General features: G+C 38.9%; 1 protein-coding gene across 1 annotated transcript; it reads left to right on the top strand.

Annotated features, from left to right (window-relative positions):
- Positions 1-186: 186 nt before the first annotated feature.
- Positions 187-5,734, top strand: LOC119663783 (the record flags this gene model as incomplete). The annotated part of the gene is made up of 4 exons (XM_038073384.1): positions 187-526; positions 616-912; positions 1,003-5,186; positions 5,250-5,734. Coding segments are annotated over exons 1-4 (5,306 nt in total), but the record flags the coding sequence as incomplete, so codon positions are not given.
- Between the last annotated feature and the right edge of the window lie 5,376 nt (positions 5,735-11,110).

Raw genomic sequence — 11,110 nt, 5'->3', positions numbered from 1 at the left:
AGTTAACTTACTTGTTGATTACTGGTTAATATTTGCTTCCAATCAGTAAGTGGGCGGATTCGTCAACGTCGCGTCTGACAACAACCACCGTAAGAGCAGTTCAATTTCGGAAAGTTCGCTGCTGTTATTGTGACTTTTCGACTTCGTCAAATCCCTTGCTGTTCTCAAGTATCTACAACTGTTTCAATGGCAACGGCAGAGCCAACCACTACGGCAGAACTGTCAGAACTAAAACAACAGCGAGCCTCGACGAAAGCGAGTATTTCAAGAATCAAGGCGTTCGTCAAAGGAAAGAGTAATTCGCTCTCACAACCAGAACTGAAATGTCGACTAGGTATTTTAGAATCATATTTTAAACAAATCTTAGCCTTTCAGACATTGATCGAGAGATTAGATGCAACTGACTCAGCTAGAGATGAATTAGAAGACCTATACGTTTCCACCAAAGTATTAATCATGTCTCAACTGCAGGAAGAGGCCCACAATGCATCAGTGCTAGACGTAACAGCAATGATGCCCACCTCAAGTAAAAAATTACCACTGTTAAAATTACCTACATTCAGTGGTAAGTACTCGGATTATAACAATTTTCTTTAACCGCTTAACTCGCGTCAGAAAAACAACAGCGAGCCTCGACGAAAGCGAGTATTTCAAGAATCAAGGCGTTCGTCAAAGGAAAGAGTAATTCGCTCTCACAACCAGAACTGAAATGTCGACTAGGTATTTTAGAATCATATTTTAAACAAATCTTAGCTTTTCAGACGTTGATCGAGAAATTAGATGCAACTGACTCAGCTAGAGATGAATTAGAAGACCTATACGTTTCCACCAAAATATTAATCATGTCTCAACTGCAGGAAGAGGCCCACAATGCATCAGTGCTAGACGTAACAGCAATGATGCCCACCTCAAGTAAAAAATTACCACTGTTAAAATTACCTACATTCAGTGGTAAGTACTCGGATTATAACAATTTTATTAATTCGTTTCTCCAAATCATAGATCGCGAAATATACCTCACAAATATTGAAAAATTTAATCACTTACTGAATTGCCTTACTGGTCAAGCTCTAGAGACAGTACAGGCATTTCCTATTTCGAATGAAAACTATCCAAAGGCTCTGGAGAGGCTTAAATCGCGCTATGACAATAATAGCCTAATCTTCGCCGAAAATATCGCGACACTATTTGATCTACCAGCAGTATCGGGTCAGTCAAGCCAACAACTTCGTAGTCTGGTAAACAATGCATCCGCTTTGTATGGTTCACTCTGTTCGCTAGGTACAGAGAAACAAATATGTGAGGCTCTACTTATCTCGCTAATCATGCAAAAAACGGACGCAATTACACGTAGGAAATGGAATGAATCGCGTAACTTTGACACATTACCCAGTTGGGAAGATTGCTCAAAATTGTTGGATAGACATTGCCAGTTTCTCGAATCACTTGACAGTGGAAACGGCAATCAGTCATCATCACAACGTAAACCTAATAGTCTTAACTCCAAGACTAACAGACGCTCAAAACAATACGCATTTGTTGCATCTACATCTAGCAATTCTTGCTCATTTTGTTCTAGCAATGAACACCTAATACAGAATTGTCATCGTTTTAAGGCACTGGAGGTGGTTCAAAGGTTTGAAAAGGTGAAGAGCCTAAAACTCTGCATAAACTGCTTATCGCCACGCCATCATGTGGTTAATTGTACATCAACGTTTAAATGTAAGGTTTGCGCAAAGCCACATCACACTCTCTTGCATCATTCGCAATTGCCAACGAATATTAAGAGCGCGGGATCATCACGACGCACAGAACACGCTGCTATGCCCAACGACAACGTTGCCAGCCATTCCCATCTTAATATGTCATCGGCCGAGCAAATAATTCTAGCCACTGCATTGGTTTTAGTGAAGGATTCATCGGGAAGTTATCAAGTGGGTAGAGCCTTACTTGATTCATGCTCTCAGGTCAACTTCATAACGGAGGAGTTTTCAAAGAAGCTTAGTTTAGCAAAACATAAACATCGGTTGCATGTTTCCAGTATTGGTAGTTCGTTGACCAACACAAAGTATCAGACGCTCACATCAATCAAATCTCGTCATTCAAATCTTGAACTTGCTTTAAACTTTGGTATTACGAATCACATCGCATATCAACCAAGTTCTGAAATCGATATATCGTCGTGGAAGGTTCCACCAAATACACCTCTCGCCGATGAGCAATTCTTTAAATCCAAGCGCGTTGATCTCTTGCTTGGAGCTGAAAGTTTCTTTGATATTTTGTCTGTCGGTCAAATCAAACTAGGTGAAAATTTTCCAGTACTTCAAAAAACACTATTAGGATGGATTGTATCTGGCAAGTACAAGGGTCAGCCATTTGCATCACCAGCAGCAAAATGCCTATTATCAGTTGAAGATACAGTCTCCGATCAATTAGAAATGATGTGGAAGATAGAGGAAGTGCAACCGACTTCAAAGTCATGGTCACCAGCACATGTTGCGTGTGAGTCATTATATCGTGAAACGGTCCACCAAAATGCGATGGGAAGAATTGTCGTTCGGTTACCATTCAAAGATTCGCCAGATTGTCTTGGTTTGACACACAATATCGCCTTACGCCGTTTTTGTTCTGTAGAACGGCGATTGTCATCTAATCGTGCACTGAAGCAAGACTATCAAGAATTCATGAAACAATATCGAGAGCTCGGACACATGACGCGTGTTGAGACTCCGAAAACCAACGAACCACATTATTATATCCCTCATCACTGTGTTTTAAAACCGTCGAGCACTTCGACCAAGCTGAGGGTGGTTTTTGATGCGTCATGTCCAACAACTTCGCAACGTTCATTAAATGATATTCTACTGGTCGGCCCGACAATTCAGCCGGAGTTATATTTGTTGCTACTTCAATTTCGTTTGCACCGATATGCCTTGACGGCTGACATTGTTAAGATGTACCGACAGATACTGATAAATGAACCAGATCGAAAATTCCAATATATTTTTTGGCGAGATACGGAGTCCGATCCTGTTAGTACTTACGAGTTTAATACAGTCACTTATGGTACTGCATCAGCACCTTTCCTAGCAACCAGGAGTTTGCAGTATTTGGCGGACAAATTTGAAACACAATACCCAATAGGCGCTGCACTCATTAAATCATCGTTTTTTGTCGACGACTTCTTAGGTGGAGCAGATTCCATTGATCAACTCACCAATATCAGACATCAGTTAACGGCCATTCTACAGAAGGGTTGCTTCGATCTTGACAAATGGCATTCAAACCATCATGACTTCATCAGCGATACTACAACAAAGAGTTTGAATCTTGATACAGATACCGTCACCAGCGCTCTAGGCATCAAGTGGCACCAAATGCAAGATGTTTTCCTATTTTCGTTCAATGCACAACCAGGTCATATTGTAACAAAACGCACCATCTTATCCCTTGCGTCTTCATTATTCGACCCGCTTGGATTACTAGCACCGATCATACTCGTAGCCAAAATTATGATGCAAGAATTGTGGCTTTTGCGTGTGGACTGGGACGAGTCAGTCCCTCAAAATCTTCACTCAGCTTGGAAAACATTTATTCAAGATCTTACAACGCTTTCATCGGTTAAGGTGCCGAGATACTGCCTATCCATAAACTATCAACAGGTTGATGTACACGGCTTCTGTGACGCTTCAATACGCGCATATGGTTGCTGTATATTTCTCCGATCACAAAACACATCAGGTAAGGTGACGGTCAGGCTATTCACTGCAAAATCCCGTGTGGCACCTATAAAGCGGAAGTCGCTACCTAAACTAGAACTCTGTGGTGCCTTACTTCTTGCCAAACTGTATCAGAAGGTCCAACCAATATTTGCGCAATTTAAGGGTGAAACGTTTTTTTGGACTGATTCACAGATTGTATTACATTGGTTGAAGCAGCACTCATCAACCCTGTCTGCATTCGTTGGCAATCGAGTAGCGGAAATTCAAGATATTACCGCAAATGGGCAATGGAGACACGTTCCTACCCAATCCAACCCGGCAGATGTTGTGTCGCGCGGCTGTAACATCCGCCAATTATCAGAGTCTTGTTGGTTTACGGGGCCGGAATTTTTGTTACTCGCTGATAAATACTGGCCGCATTTGAAATGTCACAACCTGGATATGGAAGAAGTCAATAAAGAGACGCGGAAGGTTGTATTCATTAACACAAATGAAGACAACTACGTATTACAGGTATTGTCAAGATATAGTTCATACACTAAGATGCTACGAGTAATAGCGCAGGTACAGCGATTTTATCATGTAACCAAGAATAAATTGAAGAACGGAGAATGTACCCTTCAACCTATTCAGCTACAAAAGGCATTGCACTGTATTATTTGGGTCATCCAACAGCAATTCTTCGAAATTGATATACAACGCCTACAACGAGGGAACCCAGCCGAAGGTACATTAAAGCATCTAAATCCCTTCCTGGACAATGTATTCGGTTATCAATTACTAAAGGTGGGAGGTCGCCTCGAGCTGAGTGACATCTCAGTAGGCCAACGTCACCCTATTTTGTTGCCGAAGGGCTGTTATTTTGTGGAACTTTATGTTCGGCATATACACTTGTGCAACTATCATGCAGGCGCAAAAGCACTAATTGCCCTTACTCGACTAAACTTCTGGATAATTAATATTCGAGAAATTGCACGCCGAGTCGTGCACTCGTGTATTCACTGCGTGCGTTATAAACCCAAACTACTTAATCAAATGATGGGTAATCTCCCAATCGAACGCCTCACTCCAAGTCGTCCTTTCGCGCGTACTGCGGTAGATTTTTGCGGTCCGATATTAACGTATCTCCGAATTCGGGGACGGGTTCCATATAAGACCTATATAGCCGTGTTCGTTTGTTTGTCTACAAAGGCAGCTCATCTAGAAGCCGTGTCAGACTTATCTACGGAGGCATTTATTGCAGCACTGAAAAGGTTAATCGGTAGACGAGGGTTACCATCAGACATCTATTGCGATAACGCCACAAACTTCGTTGGGGCTAACAACAAACTAGCAGAGTTAAAAAGGATGTTTTTCGAGAAGTCTAATCAAGTGATGCTGCACACCTTTTGCAGCAACCAATTCATAAATTTCAATTTTATACCGCCCCGAGCACCTCACTTTGGAGGTCTATGGGAAGCGGCTGTAAAAAGTGCGAAAGGCCATCTGTATCGAACACTATGAAATACTCGATTCACCTTTGAGGAGCTTGGAACAGCACTGATTGAAATCGAAGCCATCTTAAATTCGCGACCAATCACACCTCATTCTTGTGACCCGAGCGATTACGAAGCGCTAACGCCGGCACATTTTCTTATCGGTGGGCCGCTCAAAACTTTATCTGAACCAAGTCCTCAGTATGAAGCTGCTTCATTAATTGATAAATGGTCTCGTATAACCGCGGTCAAACATCACTTCTGGCGCAGATGGTCTAGAGACTATCTGAATGAGCTGCAGATACGCACCAAATGGACAGAAGAACAATCTAACATCACCGAGGGGGCTCTGGTTCTAATCCATGAAGACAATATGCCTCCACTACGCTGGTTGATGGGCCGAATCGTGCATTGCATCAGGGGTCCAGATAATTTGGTTCGTGTTGTTGATGTGCAAATCCCAAAAGGAGTAATACGCCGTCCAATCCACAAACTCGCACTATTACCAATTGAAAATCCTTTCAAGGGGGGCGGGATGTTAGAGCGGTTAAAGTCAAATTGTTAATATTGTAGGATTCTGTAGAATTATCATTTGATGTGTTATATGATTTATATATTATAATTTATTATATTTTAATCTATTGTAAATCATATTGTATAATTAAATTATTATAATTAATATATTATATAATTCATATATATATATAATATTTTATATGGTTAATATATGGTTAATTAATTTATCTAACTAACCCTGTATAAGATGTAATCAAACCAACGGTTCTAAGTCTTGTTTTATTGCCTTTTGTTTTTTGCGCTCGAGATGAGCAAATTTTATTGTTATATTTTTTGGCTGCAAGTAAACTCCGTTGGTTTGATTATGTCTCTTGTTTTTCGATCGCGAACGTGTCAACACACGGGTACACATAAAAAGGTGATTAAACAATCAATAACCGAAATTGTATAAATTCAATTGTATAAATTAAATGAAATCAAAACCCAATTATAAAAACGTTTATAATTTACATTGTGTTAAAGAAATTGAAATAAAGATCATAAAACCCAATTATAAAAACGCTTATAATTTACAATTACGATTCATCTTAATATGTATTACTTATTGTCATTCATACCTGACAGATTGTAATAAAATAAATGGATTAAAAAAAAAAAATAACACAATTTGTAAACAAAACACCGTTGCAGTTACAAAAACAAAACAACTGTATGCATCACACTTCTCGAGTATAAAAGGCGAAGCAAAATCACAATCGAGTTAGGCAGTACCACAGCGAGCTTACGATCAGATCGTATTAATAGTGCTGCGTAAGTGTAAGAAAGAAATATACATTTCTGTAATACATTGTCGGGTATGCTAGAAATTAACATTTCTACGCCAAATCTATTTCACGGGAAGAAATACACATTTCTTCAATACATTATCGGGTGCATTAGAAATTAAAATTTCTACGCCAAATCCATTTCACGGGAAGAAATATACATTTCTTCAATACATTGTCGGGTGCGTCAGAAATTAACATTTTTACGCCAAATCCATTTCACAGGGAAAAATTCACATTTCTTCAACAAAACTTTGAAAAAAACATTGATCAATTGATCAACTATACTGCGAAGAAATTCACATTTCTTCAGCTCAGGATAGTCAGCAAGGTAACGAGCTAGAAAACAGATCGCTCCAAACATACATGCTGAAGCATCAGGAATAGAAATTTACATTGCTATTCCCATGTCCTTTTATTAAGTAATAGAAAACACACGTCTATTGCTTATTTATTTAGATCAAGTGGTAAGGTGATAATTATATAGAGAGATTATCACCCATACCAAATCCACGACTAATGAAACAACATTTCGTTAGTGACCATTTCCAAGGTGGTGACAATTCCTATTTGCGATCACCAATAAATCGTTTCTGGACGAAAAAAGTTTCGTTACAGTAGGAAATGGTGGCGGGGTTGGTCTGGTTTTGTTTTATTGTTGTTCAGGCGTCATTGTACACAAGTAGTTTAGTCGACTGAATCTTTGTTTTTTGGGATGTATCTACAAAGCTATGATGATACGTTGCCCTTATCGCCGTTGAGTAAAGTTGTGGCCGGAAGTTTGTGTATTTCGATGCTCTCTGCCATTTCTGATTTCCAGCTATCCCTTACGTGTTTGATTATTTGGGCGTTTTCTCTGTTGATGTGGTGATTTTCTTTTATTATATTAGGTGTACCGGTATGAAGTGAGTGTAAAGATACAAATGTTCCGACAGGGAACATTTGTTGTGAACGAGCCTTTTTTTTGTTTGTTTGCTATGCCATGTGTGAAATATATTTAGTATACGTAAAGTCATTGAACAGACAACATCATATTTTTTCATCGTGTTAAAAATGTCGAATTTTGTACCAGAAAGTGATGATTTGCGGAAAGCATTAATTTTTGTTTTCATTTGAAGAAAAGTGGTGCAGAGTCGCATCGAATGCTTGTCGAGGCATATGGTGATCATGCTCTATCAGAAGTAACATGCAAAAGATGGTTTCAACGGTTCAGAAATAATGATTTTGATGTGAGAAATGAAGAACGTGTAAGACCGCCAAAAAAGTTTGAAGACGCCGAATTGCAAACGATATTGGATGGAGATGACACTTTGGGTCAAAAGCCAATGGCAGAAATGTTAAATGTTGCACAACAAACAATTTCTGACCGTTTAAAAGCTATGGGAAAGATCCAAAAGTGTGGAAAATGAGTGACAGATGAATTGAATGAAAGACAGATGGAAAACCGAAAAACACTTGTGAAATTTTGCTTCAAAGACACGAAAAAAAATCGGTTTTGCATCGGATTGTTACTGGCGATGAAAAATGGATTTATTTTAAGAATAAATCCGGGACAACCATCAACATCGACTGCAAAACCAGATCGATTCAGCAAGAAGACAATGCTGTGTATTTGGTGGGACCAGAAAGGTGTGGTGTACCACGAGCTCCTAAAACCTGGTAAAACCGTCAATGCTGGTCGCTATGAACAACAAATGATAAATTTTAACCATGCATTGCTCGAGAAACGATCAGAATGGGCCAGAAGACACGGCAAGGTAATTCTGCTCCATGACAATGCACCTGCATACAAAGCAAAACGTGTTCAGGATGCAATCAAAACACTTGGCTGGGAGCTGCTACCCCACCCGCCGTATTCACCAGACTTGGCTCCTTCCGACTACCATTTGTTTTTATCAATGGGACACGCATTGGCTAAGCACCACTTTGATTCCTACGAGGAGGTCGAAAATTGTGTGTCTGGTTGGTTTGCTTTAAAAGATGAACAATTTTTTTCGCGTGGTATAATAACGTTATTTAGAGTTACAGGTGGACAAGTATCTTTTCTAAGTGTAAAGGTTATGTGTGTACTTTTTTGTTCATTTACGCGAATGCGCCAATCGCTTAGCCAGTTTTGGACGTCCCTAAGATGAGCCTGTACTTCCTGGGAAGTGGTGAAAGAATTTTTATGAACGCTGAGAACAGCAGTATGGTCTGCAAACGTAGATGTTATTTTTTGACTAGTCGGCAAATCCGATGTAAATATGAGGTATAAAACCGGTCCAAGAACGCTGCCCTGCGGAACTCCAGCACTCACATCAATCTTATCTGTGGTTGTATCCTTGAGTTTTACCTTGTATTTACGTGTAGTTAGGTATGAAATCAATAGTTTATAAAAAGAAGCTGGTAGAATTTGCCTAATTTTAAAGATAAGACATTCGTGATATACTTTGTCAAAGGCCTGTGCAATGTCAAGAAATAGGGCAGAACAGTATTTTCCTTCTTCATAGGCCTTTCTAATTTCGTTTGCCACTCGGTGAACTTGCTTAATTGTGCTCTGTTTATGCCGAAAACCAAATTGGTGAGAAGGAATGATGTTATTTTCATTAATGGACGGGAGAAGCTTTGTTAACAATAATTTTTCAAATAGCTTTGAAAGGGTTGGCAGTAAGCTAATTGGTCTGTAAGAGGTTACTTGTGTTACGTCCTTGCCAGATTTTGCGATCATTGTGATTTTGCAAGCATCGCGTTGCATAAATAAGAAAACATTCTTACAGCAATATCCGGGAGCTGAGATATCATTTCATTGCTTATTAGGTATCATGACCAGAAGCTTTTTTATTTGAAGCTGGTCAATAATTTTCTTGACATCATTAGGATTGACTTTTATTGAATTCGGAGCCCTTTCCGCATTTCTAATGCTGGCATTAATTTTGAAATGACCCGTATGTGAATTGGGTGTGAAAACCGTTTGCAGGTATTCAGCAAAAGCTAGAGCTTTTTCCTTATTACTCCTTGCCCATTTTCCGTTTCCCAGCCTTAGAGGTGGTTCAGTTTCCTTTAGGTCTTTTAATCGCTTAGTGGCTTTCCATAATGAGAGTTTATCTTTTCCGGATGGGGAGAGGTTTTTCGTAAATTTCAGTATATTTTCATGCAGTTCTTTATCTAAAGTTTCTTTTAATAGCTTAGCTGCTTGATTAAATATTTGCTTTGCGGATGGAGATCTAGTTCGTTGTCATTCTTTTCGTAGGCGGCGATTTTCTTTTAAACGTTTATCAATTAGAGCAGACGTCCTTTTTGAAGGCTTTGGTTGGGGTCATGCTTGATGGGTGTTGCATGCACTGCAGCGGCGGTTATAATAGTCATAAGATCATATAAGGCTAAGTCTATATCTTTTACACTTCTTAGCTTGGGTTTTAAGTTTATGTGACTGCTAATGTATTTTCGGAATTTAATCCAGTTAGTTTGTTTGGAGTTAAGCTTAAATAATTTCCCGTAGCAGAGTGCTTTATTTGAAACAGTTATCAGGACAGGTGAGTGATCAGAAGACAATTCGCAACAAGTTAGAGAATTTATAAGGTTTCGGAGTATGCCTCTGACAACACCAAAATCAATTAGCTCAGGAATTTTACATGAGTCTGGGGGCAATAGGTGGGTTGACCTGAAGAGGTAAAATCAAGGTTCAATTAGCGATTTGATAGCGCTAAGTAGAGCTTGCATTGAAATCATAAGTTGATTCATTTGTGAAACAGAGTTTGCTAATTGAGCAATCATCGTCTGTAGGGTAGGAGTTTCCGATTGAGTAATATTGCTTGGTATATTAGAAGAGCTTTTCATTACGTTTGCGTAAGGTTATTCAATAGTGGTAGTTGTTACAATAGGAGCGGCTTGTCTGGGGAAACTGTTCGTTGGTATATATCAAATTACGTGGCGAGATCTTAGATCGATATAAAATTTAAAAGAAAACAAAAATTGTGTAGTAGATTAATTGTTTTGCAACACTATGTGCGCATGTGAAATTGAATTTAATGCTGTCTGTATCGGCTGGTCACACGTGTGAAAAAAATAAAACAACTCAGAGTTATCAAAGCGTGTTTTTGTAAATACAGAAAAATTTAGCAAATTTTTGATAAATATAATTATATAATTTTAAGTAAATTCGCGAGTTATGTATGCCCTCCTATACTAGTATTTAACACTTCGTTCAATAATATGTGTGACTGATACATAGATGGCGGTACTAATACTAAATAAATATTTTTTTCGAAAGTGGCAACCTTTTTAGGTTTACCGTCAAAATCATATGTTAATCCGACCATTTGTTTACAAGTTACAATGCTTTAAGTGACGCTACTTTTGAGTTTTCAAAAAAAAAATGAATTCAAAGCAATTCCGTGAGCTTATTTATCATTGTTTTTTAATGAAAAAAAATACTGTTCAATGCCAGGAATGGCTTAAAAAACATTATTCGGACTCTGCTTCATCAAAAAGAAGCATTTGTTATTGGCATGCCGAATTTAAACGTGGTCGTACAGACACCGATGACATTCCATCTACTGGACGGCCAAATGACGCTGTTATTCCGGAAAACGTT

This window comes from Teleopsis dalmanni, unplaced genomic scaffold (assembly GCF_002237135.1).
Source record: "Teleopsis dalmanni isolate 2A unplaced genomic scaffold, ASM223713v2 unscaffolded_contig_0879, whole genome shotgun sequence".
NCBI lineage: Eukaryota > Metazoa > Arthropoda > Insecta > Diptera > Diopsidae > Teleopsis > Teleopsis dalmanni.
This window is presented reverse-complemented; position numbering and strand designations above follow the sequence as displayed.